This window comes from Monosiga brevicollis, genomic scaffold, assembly GCF_000002865.3.
Source record: "Monosiga brevicollis MX1 MONBRscaffold_2 genomic scaffold, whole genome shotgun sequence".
NCBI classification, from domain to species: domain Eukaryota; class Choanoflagellata; order Craspedida; family Salpingoecidae; genus Monosiga; species Monosiga brevicollis.
In genome coordinates, this window is record NW_001865039.1 from 2,636,939 (window position 1) to 2,657,351 (window position 20,413).

The window sequence follows — 20,413 nt, forward strand, 5'->3', positions numbered from 1 at the left end:
ATGCGGACAACCCACTTGTAACGTCCAAAAGAGTTTTGTAAAAACATGTTTGAACATGTTTTTTTCATGCGCCTGTTACAAACAGACAGGAGAAGAATTTGAAACCGTTCGATTCTGTGGCAGCGTCAACTTTTTTGATATGAAGAGCAAGCTTATGTATGATGTGGCAGTGCAAATGGCGGTAGCAGCTTTTGGTTGTTGCGAACGCCGTCCCTGAACATCCAGTGGCTGGCGAGCTCTCTTGGGCACTACTTGAAAAAGTCCTCGTTGTCGTCGTCGTCCTGATCCTCCACATCGTCTTGGAACAGATTGGGCATGGGAAACCGCAGCACAGCGGCCACACCCGTGATGTTGTCAAGTTGCTGGCCAGACACGTGCATGCTTGAGAATATCCTGCAGAGGTCGACCCGCATGATCCCACACGGAATGGGCAGTCACGATGAGCGGTCGGTTTGCTTGCAAATTCCACACAGTGGCAGGCCGACAAGTTTCGTGCATCTTCCCGGCCTCCTCCCTCGAGACTCACCTGACGGTCCCGCCTTGGTCCTTGACGGTCTCGACCAGGTTGACGTACTGCTTTCGCACACCCACATCACGCGATCTATAGTCATGGCCGGTGGCACATGGTGGTGACGGTCACCTTCCGATGGGACTCGAACAAAAATAGTCGCACAAGCCTGCTGCCGCCGGTCAAGGGGAGAGGGCTGTTGGGGTTACCTTAAGAGCGTGTCAGAGAGGAGCAAGGTGTCAATGGCGAGGGCGTCGCAGGCAGCCGCCACATGCGCCCAGCCATACACGGCGCGGTTCTCGTCCTCGGCCAGCATCTTGTGAAAGCGATCCAAGGCTGCAACTTCCGACACAGCCTTGGAAGCGCAGTGCCGTCGACAACACGTTGTTGAGTTTGGTTGCCTTTGACACTCTTGGCAACAATTGACGACCGTTGTCATGTGCCTGGGAGCAAGTCACCATACCTTGGTGTTGGCCATTTGATTGGCAATGGCGGGGGATGCCAGTGCCTCTGCATCCGCCACGAAAAGAGGCAAGGAGAAAACAGCACGCAATATCAGTGCAGTTTATTCTTACTCCCCCCCACAGCACGGCTGAAGAGGGGCAGGGTGTGTGTGTGTTTTTGGGGGGGTTGGGGGGGGGGGGGTTTGGGGCATTCTGTACATGCCCGGCCCGAAGCCTACCTTTCAGACCACCAAGATCTCCAGTAGAGGTGTGAACAGCCAAAAATTTGTGCATATTGTCGCGCAAGACTGCGTCATCGTGACGGGTGAGATAACTCTTGGTATAGGCCAGAAACTCCTCCTAAAGGGGGCACGGTAGCGGAGAAAGACATCACCCACATGGCGTACATCAGCAAACATCGAAAGAACAAGCAGGGACGGGCTCAAACGCGCGTCTTCGGGTCCTCAAAGGCACGCATGACATGCCGCCTGAGCTAGCACATCAGAGAGCTATAGCGGTCCCATTACTCCCAAACCTCCCGTTCGGGCACGTACGCGATGAAATCCTGGAGAAGCAACAATGACTAGTTTGACGACATCAAAGCGAATGTGGCGATGAATGGCCTCGATGATCTGGTGATATAACTTGTCAACGGCCTGACAGCCCGCCCCCACGGGATGGGCCCGAACCCACGGCCACAGTCAGTCTTGTCCGAGGTGCGCAACAAGAACGGCAAAAGCAACAGCAACAGCAACAACAGTCGATCGAGCAAAAATACCTTCTGGCGCTGAGACTCATTCATCACACGCTTTTTCGGGATGGAGACTTCGATGCGCTGACGCACAAGCGTCAGGTTGGTGCCCAGAAGACACACGGTGGCTTGGCCTAACCAGCAATGATAGATTTGAGCAGGGGTTGGAACTGTTTCAGAACAGGTTTGACAGTGGGCAGCGGCCGGGACAAACCCGTGTTCAGGACAATGGCAGCTACATCGGCACGCTGGGTTTCATCCGTCATTGTGCCTGCAGCGGCAATACATTCCATCAGAGGGATGAGTCGTGCCGGCTAGCTGTAATCAATGCAATGGCATGGCGTAATGGGTGCGAGACGCACGGAGGCGCTCGATGGCTAGGCTGTCCCACTCGGGTTTGATGAGGGTAAACTTGCGGTTAAGTTCCATGTCGATGGTGTGGTGTTGTCCGCGCTACTTGAGCAACATGTCGAGGGACAAGGCCGTTTGTTGGGGCTTCGACAAGCAGCAAACTCACGGAACAAGGTTCCAGCCGAAATCGGGCACGCCCCGAACAGCAAGGTGCGGCCGCAACTTTGTCACAGTTGAAGATCGACCTCTCACCTTGACGTGCTTGTTCTCTTCAATATTGCGACCCTTGACGCGCAGGCTGCAGGCCTCCGTGTCAAACTCGACATCGAGGACCTGGCACAAGGTGTGGAGGCATTTTGAGGCTCATGGGCGCACTGTCATCGTTACTTGCGTGCATTCGCTTTGATCAAGCCCATGGGCCGGCGTACCTGAATACAGAGGGTCAAGGTCACCTTTTGGCTGGTGACCGAGCCAGTCTGTCCTTCTCGAACAACTTTCCTGTTTCAGTCGCCAGTCCCGCGCAAAATCCAGAGCGAAGGGTGAGGCGGGTGGCACTGGCACTTGAGGGACGGCATTTGGCTTTTCAAGGCATGGGGAGCAAGGGCGAGGGGTGGAAGAGCTGACCGCATGGTCGTGGCGCGGATGGCGTCACCAATTTGAATAAGATTGTAGGCCTCCCACATGTCTTCCTCTTGCTCGGGCAGGAGCGTCACCTCGCCCGTTCCATCATGGGAGTTGATATGGTTCTTCAGCAGCTTCATCTTGCTGAGATGTTCAAGCGCTGTTGTTTCTCTGCGTTGAAGGCTGTTTTACTGCGTCGCCCTCGATGGTCAGAGCACCCACTATCTCTCCCCAGGCACGGCCCGCCTTGCCTGCTCACTGCCAAAAATGGCTTCTGGTGCCTGGAGATGTGATGAAATCACTGCAAAATACACACACACTCTCTCTCTCGCTATTCCTCTGTGCTCTTTGCTCTTTGTTTCTCTCTTTCTCAAACCGACCAAACCAATTCCATCTCTGTCTTTTTTTTTTTTTTTTTTTTTTTTTTTTCTGGAGTTGTTGCTCTTGTTCATTTCCTTTGGAAACAGGTGTTGGTGAGCGCTTTCTTGGGGATGGGCAGGGGTCGTGTGATTGATGAAGACCTGAGACTGTCAGACCTTGTGGTATGCTCTCGCGAAGGAGTGTGGGACAGAGGCAGCTGACGGTGATGAGGCGATCCAGATGGTGAGGTTATTCGATGGCGAGGCGCTTGTGTTTGCTTTACTGCCTGCGGCAAAGCGAGCCCAGGGGTCCGAGGAGAAAGAGCCCACTGTGGAGGCGGGCTCGGACATGTTTCGAGTCATGCTAAGCAGGTTCAATTGGAGAAATGGCAAACAATTCAAGAAAGGGGAGCAAAGGAAATAACCGCGACAGAAGGGTCGGAGACGGTGCCAAGGGAGAGGCAAGGCCATGCTGTGCATTGGCTCAGAGGGTCTTGCTGGCAGCGGCGGCAGCGGCGGCAGTTGGCGTGCTTGTGGCGGAGCCAAGACCCATGCGCGCCAAAATGTTCTGTCCACGGGCAAGGTGGAAGCCAACGGCACCAATGTGGAGGGGCACAAAGTACTCGAGCAGGACACCGGCCTTGGTGTGGATGTTGTAGGCCTTCTTGGCAATATCTGGTCGCTTATCGTCAGCACCGGCACCAGAAATGTGGTAGCTGCCAGGTATAACGAGGCAATTTTCAAAAGGCCGAGGCGTATGCGTGAGGTTTGGGGGAAGCAAGCACAAGGTTGTTTGTCCGAGGCATAGCAAGATTCAGAGGCACTTTGGCGTACCCGAAGAAGGGAAGACCCTTGCCGCCAAAGTAGCCCATGGCCACACCAGATACGGGCATGACGATCATAAAGGCATAGAGGCTAAAGTGGCTGATGTTGCTGGCAATGTGTTCCCACTTGGCTCCGGGCACGGCGGCGGGCATCTTGGAGACCAGGCGAACGGCGAGGCGGGGCACGAGCATGCCAAGGACCAGAAGCGCGGTGGACTTGTGGACGAGCATGAGCTGGCCCTTGAGGGCCTTGTCCTTGGTCCATTGGGCACCCTTGACGGTGGCCACGCACGTGATCATGCCGGCGGCCATACCCCAGTGGAGCCATTTCATGGCTCCCGAGTAGGATTGCTGCATGGGCTGCACGTCAGTGGACATGGCACGTTTTGGCAGGCTGAACAACGGGGCACACGAGGAAGAGCACGGAAGAATCAGAAGGTAGGCGGCACGAACGAACAACGCGTGAGCACAAGCAAGCCAAACTGTCAGTCGTGGTTCAAAACAAACAACTTGGGCGGACACCAAACCAAATCAACGTAAAGGACAGGCCTGACAGAGTACGGTCGGGGTTCTTGCCGCGTTGGCAACACACCTTTGGCGCAGGGTTTGAAGGGAGGCAAAAGCGCGGGTGGGGGTGGCCTTGGCGGTCTGAAGCGAGCGCACCGCCAGTGACGAGGCCGATCGGAACAGGGAAGTAAACATCTTTAGAGGCTCCCAAGAAATGTCAAATGATCAGACTAAGGACAGAATTACTGCCATAGTGGGGGAGAAGATGGTCCAGGATGGAGAAGGGTCCACGCACAATCCAAGGTGAGGGCATACTTGTACGTGCAGGTGACAGTGGTGCTTCTCGTGTGGCGAGGCCAGCACATGCGTTTGGTTGCGGAGGCAGCGCGCAGCCAAGTCCGTAAAATGTACACTCTCGAGCTCGTGCCAATGCCTTTGGTGCACCAAGCGCATGGTATTCGGGCCATTTTTTCTATCTTACTTGGCCCTCCCCGCCCCGCCACGATCGCCATCACCGCTACTGCCATCCGGGCACGTACCTGCGATCAACTCGTTGCGAGAAAAAAAAAATGTGTTGAAGAAAAAATTGTCAAACATCAAAAAAAAAAAAAAAAAAACCACATCGGGGAAAGAAAGAGAGAGAGAGAAAGAGGAGAGATTAGATTTAGAGATTAAGAGAGAGAGAGAGAGAGATTTAGAGAGAGAGAGATTTAGAGAGAGAGAGAGAGAGAGAGAGAGAGAGAGAGAGAGACATCGTCACCTCGCGTCATCTTCTTCATTCATCATTCGAAAATTTTTCTCTCTCTCTTTTTTTAACCTTTTTTTTATTTTAAAAAAACCGGTTGTCATCAAAATTTGAGGACAGGGGGCCACCCTTCCGTCGCCGCCAGCTCCCGACGCCGATAACCTTTTGACGCCTACACCAGGGGCCAGAGGTCAACGCCAATGACAAGAGGGGGGAGCCCCATTCAAGGCGGCAGGGGAACGGCGGCTAGTGCGGCCTGGTTTATGTGATCATCGTTGCCTAGCCTTGGTTTCAAATTGTATTGTTCTGGAGTCGTTTGGGGTCATGCGAGCTCAAAGCCAGCAGCACTGGCGGTGACCCGTTCCTCCCCGTCACCATCGTTGCCGATCATCCATACGGCACCACCGCCAGCATGTTCGGGCATCTGCAGGCTTGGCGCCAGGGTGCCACAGCCAGTGAAGTGCAATATCCCTTGATGCTACAGCAGTTTCATGCGCTTGATTTAGATGCCGACGTGTCCCTGCCCTCGCTCCATCGCAGCGGCTACAGTGCATTGGCGCTTGACGCGATAGAGCGCCGCTATCTGCTTGCTGGGACTCATTCCGGTCATCTTGGCATCTATGACGTCCAGTCTTTGGCGTTACGTCGGCGCTTCAGCCCCGCTGACCGGGGTGCCGCGGGCAGAGTTGGAATGGCCCAGGAGCCCGAGCCCCGCGCAGCCACAGGAGCCCTGCCCTTGCTTGCCCAAATCCGGGCTCGTGGTGAATACGGCCACCAAGCTCTCATCAACGATGTCCAGTGGTTTCCTCTGGACACGGGTCTATTTGTATCCTCCGACATGCGGGGTCTAGTCAAGGTCTGGGATACAAACCGTGCCGTCGTGGTGGAGCAGTTTGCTGGCTTTCGACATGTCTTCGGCCACGGCATTTGCGTGACACCCAGTGGTAGCTGCCTAGTGGCCATTGCCGGTGGTGACAAACACGTGCACCTGTGCGACATTCGGTCTGGTGCCCGCACTCATAGCCTGGCCGGTCATACCCGCGCCGTGTTGGCACTGCAATGGAGCCCCGCCAATGAACATTTGTTGGTCACTGGTAGTCGTGACAATACGATTCGTCTCTGGGACGTCCGCAAGGCTCGAGCCATGCTGACCCAGCTCGACATGGGCAACGACGATCAAGCCAGTCTTCATGCGCGTACAAGCGCCCCGGCCCACTCGGGCCACGTCAATGGCCTCACCTTTTCTAGCGATGGTCAAACCCTCGTGTCCACGTGCTGCGTAGCCCGGCAAATCCACACCTGGGACATGCGTACCCTGCGCCGACACCTCACTGTCTTTTCCGGCATCAAGCCCAGCCAGGCGCACACTCGACGGATGCGTATCTTGGAGAGCGCCGGACGTCCTTACCTGCTCTACCCCAACGCCTCAGACCTTGTTCTCTACGACCTATGGGATGGTGGCGCGCCCGTGCGCACCATGCGTGGCCACTACCATCCCATATCGTGCCTTGTTGCTGACGAAGCTGCACCCTACGTCATCACTGGCAGTGGTGATCCTGAGCTGCTCACCTGGCGTCCGTATAGGCCGGAGGGTCCTGCTGAAGCACGCGACGAATTCCAGCTGCCCCACCACCTTCCCATTGCCCTGGATGATGAGGACAACTGGAGCGAGGATGAGGAGCCCGCTCCAGCACCGCGTGCCGGGGGCAATGGCCGCTAGGCGCCATTGCCTCATTTTTTTGAGCTTTCGGTCCCGTCCACTCAATGCCCACCCTGGGAGGCGATGCCTCGCGTTTACCCCCCCCCCCCCCCCCCCCCTTTGGTTTGGCGAGTACCATTCATTAAATAAATAGAGACGCCAAAAGGCGGAAGCAGAGCCACGTCTAGCTAGTCCCTTGGCGCTTATGAGCTCAGATGGTGTTGGCACCACGCCCGGGTCAAGTCCGTCGCATCTGATATGACTCGCTGCGCGAGTTAGGCTACTTGAGTTTTACGTTCCTCTCAATTGATGGCGTTCAACGCCCCAAAGCAATTGACATTATGACCAGAACACTTGGTGAGAAACGGCAAAACGGAGAAAAGAGATGGAGAGGAAACGTAAAGGGACTAGAGGGAAGACAGGTGGGGGAAGTTTCAACAGCTTCGCACTCCCTTTCGTGGCTTGACAGTCGGATGAGCTGGGTGAATTGCTTGCTTATCAGTGATTGTAATTTCGATGTCGTGGGAACGTAGGCATGAATTCGGGGTCCAGGGGCAACGGAGCTGTCCGAAAGTAAGGATGAACCGAAGCAGCAATGGCTGAAAGCCGTTTCTCCGGGTCGTACATGAGCAGGTCCTGCATGAGGTCCAAGCCTGTGCTCGAAAGGAACCCAAAGCGCTGCTTTAGGTTGCTGTACGGCTGATGAGGCATGTGAAAGCGATGGGCCAGGGGTAAATCCCGAAAAGCGGGCCAAATAGACTCGTGTGGCGCTCCAAGCAAGCCAATGACCATTTCCAAGAGGGCCACCTCGGTTTTGGCCGGGAAGAGGGGCTCGTGAGCAAGTAATTCGGCGAAGATGCAGCCACAGGACCAAATATCAACGGCACGCGTGTAGTTCTTCATGCCAAAAACAAGTTCAGGTGGGCGGTACCACAAGGTCACCACGGTGGGGCTCATGTGGTGTGCTGGGTCCTCAATCACCCGTGTAAGGCCCTAACATGGGAGGGATGGGCACAAAAACGGAGGCAAGTCAGCTGCGGCACGAACGCTGGTGCAGGTTTGCCTCAACCCAAACATGAGAGCAGCAAAGAAGATGTAGGTGGTTACTACATACAAAATCAGCAACCTTGAGAATGCCGTGGTCGGTCAGTAGCAAGTTGCTGAGCTTGAGGTCACGATGAATGAGACACTTTGGCGAAGGAAGGGCGCAATTCCGATGATGAGCGCCAGCAGGAATTGAATGTGTGGGTGCAAGTTTGCCCAAAGCAGAAGAGAGAGGGAGGAAGAACAAGAAGAACCAAGACCGCAGGGTCAAGCAAGCAGGAAAGCGGTACCTCGCGATGCATGGCATCCAGGCCCGCAAAGAGCTGCTGCATCAAACATTTCACGGCAGGCTCGGGAAAGGGTGCAGGCATGTTGTCCACCAGCGCCGCTAGGTCATGCTCACAATACTCCATAATCAAAAAGATGGAGGTAAGTCGCCGACCGGCAGCCACGTGCAGCAGCTGGAGAACGTTGGTGTGGCGCAGCTGCTGAAGGGCCGTAATCTCTCGCAAGCTACTCAACGGCAATCCTGGCCCAGCACGTGTTGAGCTTTCCACTGACCGGGCACAAATTTCAAGCTCAAAAGCCCAGCAGCAAGCAGCCCTGTCCTGTGACCTAAAACTCACCTCCTCGTTCTTGATTCATCTTGACTTGTTTGACTGCAACCTGGTGCCCCGTGCGGGAGTCGCGGGCGCGATAAACAACACCATAGGTGCCCTCGCCCAGGATATTGAGCTTCTCAAACTCGGTGATGGAGCGACATGAACCAGCCATGGCCTCGGGCGGGGCCGGCGCCTCGCGCAGGGTGGTGAATGAAGTCAGTTGCACCGGCGGCATGATGGCGCCGGCACGACTCCCTGAAGCACTCGAGGCCTCATCCTCACTCTTTCGCCTCTTGCTCATCGATGCCGTTCCAAGTTTGCCACGCCGCACCGACCAACGGGCCAACGAACGATAAGAGCAGACGAGCCGACGAGCAGGGCTCTCCAAATGTTGTGCAGCTGTAACAACAGTTGCTGCAGTTCTCAATGGAGATGTTATGAAAGTTCAGGACGAAAAGTAAATGGTTATTGATGTCAGACGATGTGGCGTTTTCCTTCCATCGGGAGATCATCGCTCCTTGCTCGTCAAAAATCGTCGCGCAACGTGGTCAGGACGCGGGTGAGGTCGCGCAAGCAGCGCTTGGATTCGGGCATGGGCATCAATGGACACGTTGCAGCCAAGGCAAGGAATAAGGTTGCGCAAGTGTATGGACGTGCGGCCTGTGGTGCTGCCCGATGATGTTCTCCTCAACATCTTCTCGCGGTTCTCGCCGCGCGAGCTTTTGGTGCTCATGCAGGTTTGTTGTGCTTTGGTCGGCATGCCACTGGGCCCGCAATGGCATCTCACGGCTGTGCAAGCCACCGGCGAGCCCTCGGCACTCTGCAACCAGCTTGTCTGCCTGTTCATATGGATTCCTGCTGCTGTTTGTAGGTGTGCCGGCAATGGCGGCGTGTGGGCTGCCACCCACATTTATGGACCTACGTGAACTTTGGGTTGGCCGGCTGTGAGCTCGAACTGCAGGTCGACGATCAAGGGCTGGGTAGTTGCCTCCGGCTCGGGCCAGTCTTTCAGTTGGATCTGGAACTGTGTCGCGGCGTCCGTCAAGCGACTCTGGCCGTTGTGGCGACGCAATGCGCTACAACCCTGCAGCGGCTTAACTTGGCGGGGTGTCGGTCCATTTCCCCGAGTGGGTTGGCGCCCTTGGTGCAATGCACGCAGCTTCGCGTGCTATCCTTGCGTGGTTGCGTGCAGTGCAGTGACGAATCAATTGCAGGCGTACTTCGGGCATGTCCAAAGCTGGCTTATCTTGACTTGGGCTTTATCCCCGGCCTTGATAAGCAGGTGGGACAAGCCCTTGGTCAATTGCCACACCTCCGCCATCTCTCGCTGCGGGCGACCCCCACAAACGGAACCTTTCTCACGCACTTAGCCCGGGCCAACCCACCGCTGCAATTCTTGTCGCTCCGCAAGTGTCCACTTGTTCCCATGCCCGCCCTGGCCGCCCTGCTTCGAACGGAAGGGCCACGGACCCACATGCAGCGCCTTGATCTCCGACAGATGCCATACACAGCTGAGGCACTGGCTCACTTTGCCACACTCTTGGACACGCTGCAATCCCTGCTCTACGTGGACGTGGATGCCATGCTGGTGATGGAGCGCTTTGTGCTGACCAGTGCCGTGGGTGGCTACCAATACCAGGCCGCTGCCCTCGATGATGATCCACGGGATTCATTGCAGAACAACACCTTTTATGCCGCATTTGCTCCGGGGCCCACCCGCCTGGCTGGAGCACACCACGAGACCTATGGATGCATTTTGGATTAGGTGACGCATTGAAAGCTCGGAGAACTTGAAGACTGGTTGTTTTCTGTTCCCACGAGGCGCTGTGGGCCTAAATTTCATCCACCATAAGCATATCTGGGCGGTGAGGCAATCAAGATCAGCTTGCAGAAGACAGGAGCTGGGGAGCCTTGTGTCTGAGTTGACAAAATCATGTCAAAGTCAAATAACACGTACGCTGAGGGCTCTCCTCTTACTCAACACCCGGCGCTTAGACGGACAGGTACATGCACAAAGTAAGCAAACAACAAAGTCAAGGCAAAGAAAAAAAAACAAAGGCATCACATGTCAAGGAAAGGATTGAAAAAAAAAAAAAAAAAGTGCGCCCGGCGCCCAATCCAGCTGTCAAGAAGGGTACTACTGCTTCTTTAAACGCTTCTCAGAGACGTTGATGGTCCATTGTGCTGTGGTCGTGGCCACCAGCTCATTGGCGCTGTTGTAGAGCAGCGACTCGACCTGATCAGTCCGAGGTAAGGATGAGCCGATCTGCAGGCGATTTTGAAGAAGGGGGAACACGTGCAGGCAGGTGCCGGGACAGATGCATACCGTGTAGTCATGAAGGCCCACCGTCGTGGGCAAAGGTGCCGGGGTAGCCACGGCGCGGATCTTGCCACGAGCCTTCTTGTGATAGGTTGTGCCCAGAGCCGTGACGATGCCGCGCCACGCCAGATCGGGGTGCTGCAACGTGCGCTGCTCCATGACAGAGGTGACAATGATGCCCGAGACATACTCACCCAGATTTGTTAGAGCAACGGCATGAACCGAGTTGAAGGGGTTACGGAGCCACGGCTGTTCCACAATGTATCCCTCAGCCTCCACCTCATCCATGCGGGTGAGGATGGGCTGCACACTGGCCGTGTACGGGGCCGCGGCATGGACCAAACCCAGGAAGGCGTACGTGCCCAGTGGTGCAGCAGCGCAGGCTCGCCAGACCTCCATCTTGGACAGCGCCTGTTGCGCGGGCATGGAGGAGAGGTTGAGCAGAATCCGCGGTGTCACCATGGCCGTCCCGATCAGAGATGCGCTGGCCAACATGAGGTTGTCCAGGGGCTTGAGCGCCCAGCGCAGCATGGCCGTCATTCCCAGCGTCATCTTGCGGCGGTCCGAATGAAGCTCCTAATGTTATAGTTCACGAGCGCAGTGACAAATGGGTTTACATTGTCAGATTGATGTTTGTCAGACAAAACATACTGCTTGTGACGGTTTGCGCTTCTCGGAAAAAAGTCATAAAAATTGACAGCCGCGGACCGTCCGGTGGTCGAGCAGGAGGGTGTGGTGACAGGATGGGGTGGCAGTACTGGATTATGGGCCTGGTCCTGGCTGGGGTCTGCGGAAATCATCATGGCTGGCCAGGGGCTGTGGCCAATGCGTCGCTGCTTACGCTTCAGGAGAAGCTGTTGCCGGCCCACCAGTCTGCTGCTCGGCCACTGCAGCTTGTGGGGCGCGACCAGACCGGCCGGTTGGCAGTGAACCGGTCCAGTTTGCAGTACATTGCAACAAATTGGCACGAACCCGTCTATGTCGTTGGTGTGGTGGGGCCCTTTCACTCTGGAAAATCCTTTCTGGCGAATCGTCTTGTCGATCGCATGGCCGGCTTTACGCTCGGACCCACAGTCCAGCCCACGACCGAGGTCTGTCTGCCTGAGACTCAGCACATTGACAGCCCTGCACGCACACCAGCCAAGACAATCGAGGATAAGAAAATAGGCCAAGACCGGGGCCAGAAAATCTTTGAAGCTGAACAAAGATATCTTACCTCCTCTCCTGTCATTGTCTTGTCATTGTGTGTACAGGGCATTTGGACATTTAGCGTGCCGGCCACCGATGGGCAGCGCCTTCGCGTCGTTGTGTTAGACACCGAGGGCCTGGCTGCCCCAGGTACGCGAGCGCTCGAGTGCTTGGGGTTCAAGGCAAGCTGTCTGCGTGCAGTGTCTCTTGGGCCTACCCGTCTCACAGTGAGTCTGCTGTTCCAGGCAATTCTCCCGATTATGACGCTGCCTTGTTTGCCGTCACAACCTTGCTGTCAACGCATTTGGTCTACAACTCCGTTCGAATCATTGACGAGGCTGCCATGGAGTATCTCGAGGTGCTGGCGCGCAGAGCTCAGCTCTTCCAGTTTCAAACGGCTCTGCGCTCCCAGAGCCAATTTTCACCTGGTACGTGTGGCCAGTCTATGGTTGTTGTTGGTGTCGTTGATGTTGATGGTGTTGTTGCTGTTGTTGTTGTTGTTATTGTTGTTGTTGTTGTTGCTGCTGCTGCTGCTGCTGCTGTTGTCTAGAAACACCGTGGCGTTGGGTCGTCATGTTCATGTCTCGTTGAGTCTCATTTAATGACTTGGTGTGATTTCCAATTCCCTTCGGCCATGCTCCTGTTGTACTGGGGCATGGAACTTGGGGATGGCACGGTTCATGCAGCCATGCTCAACTTTCCCAGCCTTACCTGGGTGGTTCAGGACTTCTTCCAAGAGCAGATCGACGGCGAGAGTCCGGATGCATGGCTTCGTCGTCTCATGGACCAACAGGCAGGTGCATCCCTGGCTTGTGCTTGAGAGATGACACTACAAAAGTTGGATCAAGCCCATGATTATTTCTGCCTCCTGGTGACACGCGTTCTCCAACGCCACAGGAACATCAGCGTGACCAGCGAAATGAGACTGGCACGGGCTTGAAGCATATCTTCCCGGCGGCCTACTGCCGGACCGTCTTTTTGCCTTCCACAAGTCGCCAATCTCTCCTTCAGCTCGACGGTGAGGCTGCATTCATAAAGAGACCTGGTCAGCGCCCGCTTCACTGACTTGTCGGCTGCTCGCATGTCCAGCACTTGCGCCGGCAGACCTGACGGCTGATTACATCAAAGACATTGAAGCTGTGCAACAGCATTTGGTCGAGCTCTTGCGCCAGAAGCATACAGAAACGCCTCACGAAGCTTCGGCCACATTGAGTGACGAGGCACCCTCTGGCTTGAGCCAGCTCAGCCGTGCCTTGTTGAGTATTGCTGCTCCCCGGCAGCACTCGGCACCCTCGCAAGCATTGACACCGGCACAGTTCGTGTTTCTGGTTGACCTGCTCGTGACGGTGCGTCTGAGTACAGCTATTGTCAAGGGAAAGAGACTGGGGGGAAGCTGGGTAGAGAAATTCAAGCGGACAATGGCGCTGCGACTTGATTTGCTGTGTCCCTGCGACTGCGCCGCCCATCGCCTGTTTCTCCTCTTGTAGACGGTCAATAACGGAGGCCTAGGTCAGCTGCCTTCGCAATGGAGCATGCTGGTGCGGGAGCAAGCTGTTCAAGCTAGAGAACAAAGCCTGCAGGCAAGCGGCTTGGCTGACGTCCTTGCTCGAGCGGTGTGACTGAGTGTTTGCGTGCCATTGACCTCTTGACGTTCTGGGGCCCAATGTCCATCGGTGTAGTTCTTTCGGCGAATGGTTGAAGACTTGTTGGCTGTACAACCACCATTGGCTGAACTTCTCTTTGAGCAGCAGTTACATGATGCAAAGGCAGCAACGATCAAAGGGTTTGAACGGCAAATGTTTGACTTGGACACACGCTTCGCTCAGGTGTGGATTGCTCACTGGCTGACGTCTTTGGCCTCGCTCGGCTTACCAGTTCGATCTTTTGTTTGTGGCGTCTGTACGCACGCACCCTGTATCTAAGCCCCGCTCTGTGTCCATCTTGCTCTCCACGTCCTAGGATGCCATCGGTACTCTGAAGGCCGAACTCAAACTGCTGACCAAGCAGACGACGGAACGTTATCTCGCCAAAACGCAGGCACACGTGGAGCGCATCCTGCGGGTATGGCCCTCGGCTCGGCTCTGCAGGGTTGCACCTTGCCACCTGGCCTGTTATTGCTTGATGTGTGAGCAATTTGATTTGGTTGGCCCCATTCATGGTGTAACGCAGGAGGCCGAAGACAAGTTTGTTGCAAGTTTGGGGGGTCTTAGACAAATGATGACGGAGGAGCTGGATTCGTACTTGCAGTCGAGCATGGATGCCCTGCAGAGGCAGACTGCAGGGCAGTTTGCACCATACGGCTCGAACGGGCGAGCGGTAAGCGGCGCAATCCGTCACGTTGCTGGGCCCTCACAACGGGGAAGGCAGATGTTAAGAGGATGACCTCACGTCTGTTGGTGGGCAAGGCTGCGGGCAAGCTGCTAGCTGTAATGCAGCAACGGTGCGAGGTGGCCCAGGCGCGCAACTTGCGCCGGATTGTAGCGTCCATGCAACAGGCCACCTTTGCTGCTCTGATTCATGCCAAAAAGGCCATTGCTGAGGTGAGCCGTGCGACTCTGCTGCTCGGCCCAGGTGTTTGAGGCATGCATGCCTCACACTGGCTTGACTGGCTTACTGTCCGCTGATTACAATTGTGGATCATGCCTCTGCAGGTGGGGATGGTGATGTGGAGCCAGGAGGAGCTTCAGGTCAAGCAGGATGCGGTCTTGGCGGAGGCTTTGGCTGTGTTCGGGCGTCAGACCGATGGATATCATCAGGTCTGCGCCAGTTTCGGCTTTTCTTGTGCAGAGCCAACACCTGCTTGTGCTCATCTGGGTGCTTGGTTTTGGCAACTGGGATTGGGCAGCATCCTGCTCATGACCAAGAGAAGACGAATCTCCTGGCTCAGCTACAAACGCTCGCCTATCAGTGGCGCGACGATAACGAGGTACGTTCCATCGCTTGGCCTACTTTGGATTGGCCGGGCACTGGTGCTGGTGCTCATGTGGTACTAAACTGTCGTCATGGGCATCTGGCAGGCCCTCGTGCGGCGGCATATCAAGTCCCTTGAGGCAGAGATTCAGCAGGAAGTGCACGAGGTTGGTCCTCTCTTTTAGATAAACGGTGTTGCTCAAGCCATGCAGTTGTGCGGTTTTTGGGTAAACGGGTGACCATGTTCTTGTATAAACTTCCTAGGTCTTGGTTCAAGTACAGCTGCCCATCTCGATCCAAGAGGAGAACAAGCTAGTGGCTGAGCAAACTCGCCGTGCGTATCGCAAGTTTCGGAAGGTGGCGCTTCGGTACGTGGCTTGGGGCGTCTGGGACGTGTTCAGGATCACATTGTAGCAGATGTGAGTTGCACGGCTTCTCTTGACGCGTGCGGACACTGGTTGGATGGGTGGCCGCAGTTTCGAGGGCATGCCCAGTTATAACCAGGGTTTGGTGGCGCTTCAAACACGGTTGGATGAGCTGGCAAAGGCCTTTGGCGAGGACAACGTGCGGCAGTTGCGCGAGCGGGTGGAAAAGCCTTTGCAGCGGGCGCGCCGCCGGCTGCGCGCACTCGTGGCTGACTACGGCCTGGTATTGAACCTGCACGGTTACGCACGCACATATGCCCGTGAGGAGATTGGGCAGCGGCTCGAAGCCGATCACTGTCAGCGCGTGATTCAGGCTTGGATGACAGGTAGTGGTCCAGAGAATGTGGGCGACATGTTGCGCGAGAACGATCAGGTGCGCCTCGACGGCACGATCCCACCCATCCGTGCTGGCCGGAAGCTCATGCGCGGCTCTTTGTGGGCCAACACGTTGCGCTGACCATAGGGACTATTGAACCTATCTCTGGTCGTTGGTATCGCGGGAATATTTCTCTTTCTGCTAATCCGAGTGCTTTGCCGCTCGTCCGTAGCTGCGCGTCCCGTCCGAATCAAGGCCGAGTGAGAGGCGGGCTGGCTCGTTTGCGAACGCGAACTTGTCAACGGCGACGCTGAAATCGACATAGGCGGACATAGGGGCACGAGGACGGATGCATGGCCTGAACATCAACAAGCACGCATGAGAACTGATGCTAGTGTGGATCGGGTGGCGCTGCTCATTGCACGACAGCACAGACCGTGGGCACGTCACCAGCCAAGTCTGTGCCGGGCGATGCGATTGGCGCTGATCGTGACACATGCACTATTGCAACGAGTGCCCAAAGCTGGCACTTTGGATGCGGCCATACTGCAAAGCATCTCACACCAATAAGAGCTGAGCATCGTTTTTCTGACAAAATGACAAAATACAAGATGATGTCATGACCAGCATCCTCACCCATTACACATAGCGTCCGATCAACGTGACAAGAACGGAACAAGATCTTGTCCAATGGCCTTGACACCTGGTGCCCTGACACGCCACCCGCCCGTACGTTCGTTCCATCCCAAAGCCCTCGATGGAAGCTACATGTAAGCTGAGACATGGCGATGTTACCGCCTTTTGTTCGGCAGTCACGACCAACGGCAGTCGCCCGTTAAAGCTCTTGTGGCTCGTCGTGGGCAACCACACAGTGTTGCATCAAAGCACCCTCTCGTCAAAGAGGATTGGAGCGAAAAAGAGAGAGAGAAAGAGAGAGAGAGAGAAAAGTCAGAGAGAGAGAAAGAGAGAGCGAGAGAGGAGAGGAGAGAGAGAGAGGAGACAAAGCAGAGAGAAGAAAGCCAAAGGTGTGTGTTTACGTCGCTCTTGGGGTTTTATTTTATTTTTTTTTTCTGAACAGGATGACTGCCATGAGTGTTTTGGCGGTTGTGGCAATTGCCCTGGTTGCTGCGGTGGCGGCTCGGCCAGCCCGTGTTGCGACCTTGGACCTGAGCAGCCAAGTTCAGCTGAGCCTTAATGCTACCACCATCTCAGATGGTGACTGGGTACAGGTGCGACACGACCGGCCAGGGGCGACATGGGTTGTTCGTCCTGAGCTCGATGGCACGTCTTGCTCACTTGCTGGCTGTGTTGGTCCAATGCCTGCCTCTTGAACCCGCGTTTAGCTTTCCTGGAGTGGCGTGCCCGAGGCGGAGCGCGCCAGCTGCTGGATCGGCGTCTTCAGTCCAGATAATGTTGATGTCTCGACCATTCCCGCAATCCCATACCCCGCGACAGCCCCATGGACTGCCACTGCTGCCCTGAAATATCAAGTCTGCTCTGCCGGTAGGGCCATGGCAACATTCACGCTGCACTCATGCTCTGGGTTTGAAGCTCTTCGTTCCCTGTGTGTGTAGACTCATTCTCACGCTTGCACGCTTGCACCTGGCATCTACGCACGTGCACTGCCCGGACGCTGGTGGTATTGTGCTTGACTAGATCCAAGTTTTGCCAGCACCGGTGCAGGCTCGTACAACTTTCGTCTCTTGGACATGCGCGAGACCGTCGCTTTTTGGCTCTTTTACAACGGTACCACCAATCCGGTGGCCGTGAACAAGTTCGTTGTCAAATCTCGATCTCTAGCTGGGCCTGTTTCAGCTCCAGCCACCACTGATCCCCACGACCCGGCCGTCTTTTGCTTGTAGGTCTGATGTCATCAGCTTTACGCATCCTGAGGCTCCGCGCCACGGTGTGCTGGCGCTCACGGCCGACCCCACAGAAATGCGTCTGACTTGGAACAGCAAGTTCCCGACGCCCGGCTTTGTCAATTACACCGTCAATGGCGCTGCGACTGCCGTCAGCATCCCGGCAAAGGCCTACACCTACACTACGGACGACCTCTGTGGTGAGCCTGGACGGACTCAAGGCTGGCGAGAGCCTGGCTTCTTCCATACTGCCGTTATCAAGGTTTGTGCAACCTTGCACAGTACTTTTACATTTTCCTGAGTCATTGTGCATGCCATTGACATTCAGCCGCTCACCCCCGCCTCTTCTACATGGCAACAGGGTCTGACACCCGGCACGGATAAGGTCTCTTACATCTATGGTAATGACCAATATGGCTGGAGTGAGACCAAGGTGCGATGCAACTTCTTGTTGGGCTGTGCTTTGCTCGTGTTGTCGGAGCTCGCATGAAAGCACTCGCTTGCTGACGCACGGACCACACGCCTTGGCCTTTTTCTGGGTGCCTTTCTCCGTTTGGGGCTTCAATGGGCTTACGTAGACATTTACTGCCGCCAAGAGCGCCGATCCCAATGCCGCCCTGCGCGTGTTGGTTGCTGCGGATGTCGGTGCCACCGAACCGGATCATTGCTCTTACCACTGGATCGAGCCCAATGCCACCCAAACTTGTGTGTGCGCGCTTCCCCAAGCGAAGCTTGGCTCCCTCTCCCTTGTGTGCCGGCCTTTTGTTTTGCTTTGCGGCCAATGAGCACGTTTTACCTACCACCTAGTGTTTTGCTGACCATGGCTGCCAATGCCCGTTTCCTTGCCTTGTCACTAGACCAGCACATGACAGATCTTGCGTCTAGCGCTGACGTTGTCCTGCACATTGGTGACATTTCTTGTGCGTGCTGAGCCTTTGCCTGCGTCGAGCGCACTAATACAACTGCTTCTCACGGAGATGGCTGCCCGCGGCGATAGATGCCACCGGCTATTCTGCCAAGTGGGAGCTTTTCATGGCCCAAGCCGAGCCGCTCGGCAGCGTTCTGCCCATCATGACTGCCCTGGGCAACCACGAGCAAGATACTCCCGATCGTCGGTCAGGTGAGCGTTGATGTGTTTCTCCACCTCGTGCTGTCCTGCTTGCCAATAGCCACCGACGGCCGCTGTACGCTTTGTTTTGCCATGACTGTGCTCCGGTGGTGTTTGGCGCTCTTAGGCACATACTATGGCAGCAACGACTCGGGGGGTGAATGCGCGCAACCCACCAACGCTCGCTTCCCCATGCCCGTGCCCTCGCACAACCAGTTTAGCGGTTTGTGCTTGTGCCTTGACCCGTACACCCATGTTCCATCGCATGTATTGTGCATATTGTCCTCAGCGCACATGTTGTCGCACGTGTTTAGGCTGGTACTCTTTTGACATGGGACCCGTTCATTTCATCACAATCAACACGGAACTGGAGGTGGCGCCCGGCAGCGATCAATACGATTTTATTACGGATGACATTGCCCAGATGAACCGCAGCGAAACGCCGTGGCTCATCATGATGGGTGCGACGGCCCGTATTCACTCCCCTAATCTCGCCTTGACTCTTGGGATCGCCGCTCATGCACGGTGATCTCGATGCTCTGGCTCTGTTTGCTTTGAGAAAGGTCATCGCCCCATGTACTACGTGCGCGATGATGTATCGGCCATCGACCCCCACTTTCAGGTTCTCGAGTCGCTCATGTACGAAAATAAGGTACGTGCTGCAACACCTCTCTCTCGCTGTATCTTCTTGCCTTCCTTCGCGTCACGTCGTGACCCATTCTGGAATCTACTTTACCCCAAATTTAGGTCGATCTCTTCTTGGTGGGCCATGTCCACAATGCCCTGGTTACCTGCCCCGTCTACAACGGCACCTGCGCAAAGTCCATGGACGAGGATCTTTTCCAGGGCACTGTGCATGTATGCGTCGGCAACGGCGGCATGTCACTGGACAAGGTCCCCAAGACGGCTCCTGCTTGGGGTGACTTTATGGCTTCCGATTGGGGTTACGCGACCCTGGATGTTGCAAACAAGACTCATCTCACGGTAAGTTGTTGCTGGTGCGTGTGCATTTTTGTCAACGCCGTGTGCGTCGCTATGATTTCACGCATCTGGCACGGGTGCCTAGATGTCGTTGTTTGAGGATTCGACCAATGTTGAGCTCTATAGCTTCAGCTTGAAGCGCAACTATCCTCGAGCTTTGTAAATAGCGCACGAATTTTGCTCGTTCCATCTTCATCTTCTTGAACCTGATGAAACTGCTCTGTTCTCAATCAGCGCTGTCGCGTGACGGTTGTGGATACAAGGGGGCGTAAGAAATATTGTCTGTTATCTGTGCAACCATCTCTCTGCTGCCTCTTGGTATTTCAGGAGCAATTCAAGACCGGTTCATGCGCCAATTACAGACTGAGAGCTGACATCTGTGAGGAGTTTCAACTCTGATCTGAATACACGCGAAACGCTCTACCCAAAGAGAAAAACAAACAAGGAAACAAACAGCAAGAGCAGAATCAAAACCAAATGCACGGCTCCTCAAGCCGAGGGAGTTGTCTCAAATAACATTTGCGGTCAGGGTTTGGCTTGACAATAGCTGATCTATGGTGGTTGCTGGCGCTTACAGCTTCCAGGCTTGAGTCATCATAAGAACAAAGTATGTGTCAGTGTCGATGGAGGCTGAGACCCCACTGTAGTAGGAGACAAACTCGTCCCATTCCACCTTGCCGTCTGCCCGACCAGGGGTGTCAAACGAGGCCAAGAATTCCTCGAGCAGCTCGTCTTCGTCCATCTCGCCACTAATGTATTTGGGATTCTTTTTGACATCATAGACGCCCTTGAGGTCCTCCTTGGTAATGCGGCCGTTGCCGTCCTTGTCCAGCTTTTGAAATGCTTGTC

General features: G+C 55.4%; 8 protein-coding genes across 8 annotated transcripts in view; 3 read left to right on the forward strand and 5 right to left on the reverse strand.

The window, feature by feature from the left end:
- Positions 1-248: 248 nt before the first annotated feature.
- MONBRDRAFT_13325 (uncharacterized protein) lies at positions 249-2,814 on the reverse strand (the record flags this gene model as incomplete). The annotated part of the gene is made up of 12 exons (XM_001742768.1): positions 249-393; positions 527-601; positions 718-863; positions 972-1,018; positions 1,191-1,311; positions 1,506-1,607; positions 1,730-1,836; positions 1,917-1,973; positions 2,065-2,155; positions 2,306-2,386; positions 2,482-2,551; positions 2,678-2,814. 12 exons carry the CDS (start codon positions 2,812-2,814, stop codon positions 249-251), a joined length of 1,179 nt encoding a protein of 392 aa, XP_001742820.1.
- A 703-nt stretch (positions 2,815-3,517) lies between these two features.
- On the reverse strand, positions 3,518-4,235 carry MONBRDRAFT_5303 (uncharacterized protein; the record flags this gene model as incomplete). Its single annotated transcript, XM_001742769.1, has 2 exons — positions 3,518-3,749; positions 3,868-4,235. The coding sequence occupies 2 exons, from the start codon at positions 4,233-4,235 to the stop codon at positions 3,518-3,520; spliced, it is 600 nt and encodes a 199-aa protein (XP_001742821.1).
- A 1,349-nt stretch (positions 4,236-5,584) lies between these two features.
- Positions 5,585-6,829, forward strand: MONBRDRAFT_13732 (uncharacterized protein; the record flags this gene model as incomplete). Its single annotated transcript, XM_001742322.1, has 2 exons — positions 5,585-5,753; positions 5,838-6,829. 2 exons carry the CDS (start codon positions 5,585-5,587, stop codon positions 6,827-6,829), a joined length of 1,161 nt encoding a protein of 386 aa, XP_001742374.1.
- Positions 6,830-7,306: 477 nt separating this feature from the next.
- Positions 7,307-8,626, reverse strand: Cdk10 (uncharacterized protein; the record flags this gene model as incomplete). Its single annotated transcript, XM_001742770.1, has 4 exons — positions 7,307-7,801; positions 7,923-7,997; positions 8,143-8,381; positions 8,479-8,626. The coding sequence occupies 4 exons, from the start codon at positions 8,624-8,626 to the stop codon at positions 7,307-7,309; spliced, it is 957 nt and encodes a 318-aa protein (XP_001742822.1).
- Positions 8,627-8,966: 340 nt separating this feature from the next.
- MONBRDRAFT_35657 (uncharacterized protein) lies at positions 8,967-10,310 on the forward strand. The gene is made up of 2 exons (XM_001742323.1): positions 8,967-9,191; positions 9,326-10,310. Exons 1-2 carry the CDS (start codon positions 9,057-9,059, stop codon positions 10,217-10,219), a joined length of 1,029 nt encoding a protein of 342 aa, XP_001742375.1. The 5' UTR covers positions 8,967-9,056; the 3' UTR covers positions 10,220-10,310.
- A 281-nt stretch (positions 10,311-10,591) lies between these two features.
- Positions 10,592-11,305, reverse strand: MONBRDRAFT_22436 (uncharacterized protein; the record flags this gene model as incomplete). The annotated part of the gene is made up of 1 exon (XM_001742771.1): positions 10,592-11,305. One exon carries the CDS (start codon positions 11,303-11,305, stop codon positions 10,592-10,594), a length of 714 nt encoding a protein of 237 aa, XP_001742823.1.
- A 212-nt stretch (positions 11,306-11,517) lies between these two features.
- Positions 11,518-19,918, forward strand: MONBRDRAFT_30984 (uncharacterized protein; the record flags this gene model as incomplete). Its single annotated transcript, XM_001742324.1, has 30 exons — positions 11,518-11,865; positions 12,028-12,112; positions 12,208-12,390; positions 12,649-12,759; positions 13,052-13,308; positions 13,450-13,575; positions 13,642-13,788; positions 13,922-14,023; positions 14,132-14,278; positions 14,326-14,502; positions 14,614-14,718; positions 14,808-14,888; positions 14,980-15,039; positions 15,137-15,240; positions 15,349-15,670; positions 15,761-15,873; positions 16,486-16,638; positions 16,692-16,842; positions 16,957-17,116; positions 17,270-17,387; positions 17,476-17,737; positions 17,837-17,908; positions 18,054-18,180; positions 18,333-18,395; positions 18,473-18,595; positions 18,711-18,806; positions 18,898-19,044; positions 19,147-19,235; positions 19,331-19,567; positions 19,650-19,918. The coding sequence occupies 30 exons, from the start codon at positions 11,518-11,520 to the stop codon at positions 19,725-19,727; spliced, it is 4,344 nt and encodes a 1,447-aa protein (XP_001742376.1). The 3' UTR covers positions 19,728-19,918.
- Positions 19,919-20,135: 217 nt separating this feature from the next.
- The window catches only part of MONBRDRAFT_13937 (uncharacterized protein), a gene marked incomplete at both ends in the record, with an annotated part of 1,109 nt that continues 831 nt past the window's right edge, over positions 20,136-20,413 (reverse strand). Inside the window, one exon of the mRNA XM_001742772.1 lies at positions 20,136-20,407. Within this exon, the coding sequence (XP_001742824.1) occupies positions 20,136-20,407 (272 nt within the window). The remainder of the gene's footprint in view (positions 20,408-20,413) is intronic.

Bases quoted from the DNA above. Each gene is read 5' to 3' on its own strand.
- MONBRDRAFT_35657 (XM_001742323.1), top strand. From the start codon at position 9,057: ATGGACACGTTGCAGCCAAGGCAAGGAATAAGGTTGCGCAAGTGTATG. The intron at 9,192-9,325 runs GTTTGTTGTGCT...TGCTGTTTGTAG, and splicing joins AGCTTTTGGTGCTCATGCAG to GTGTGCCGGCAATGGCGGCG.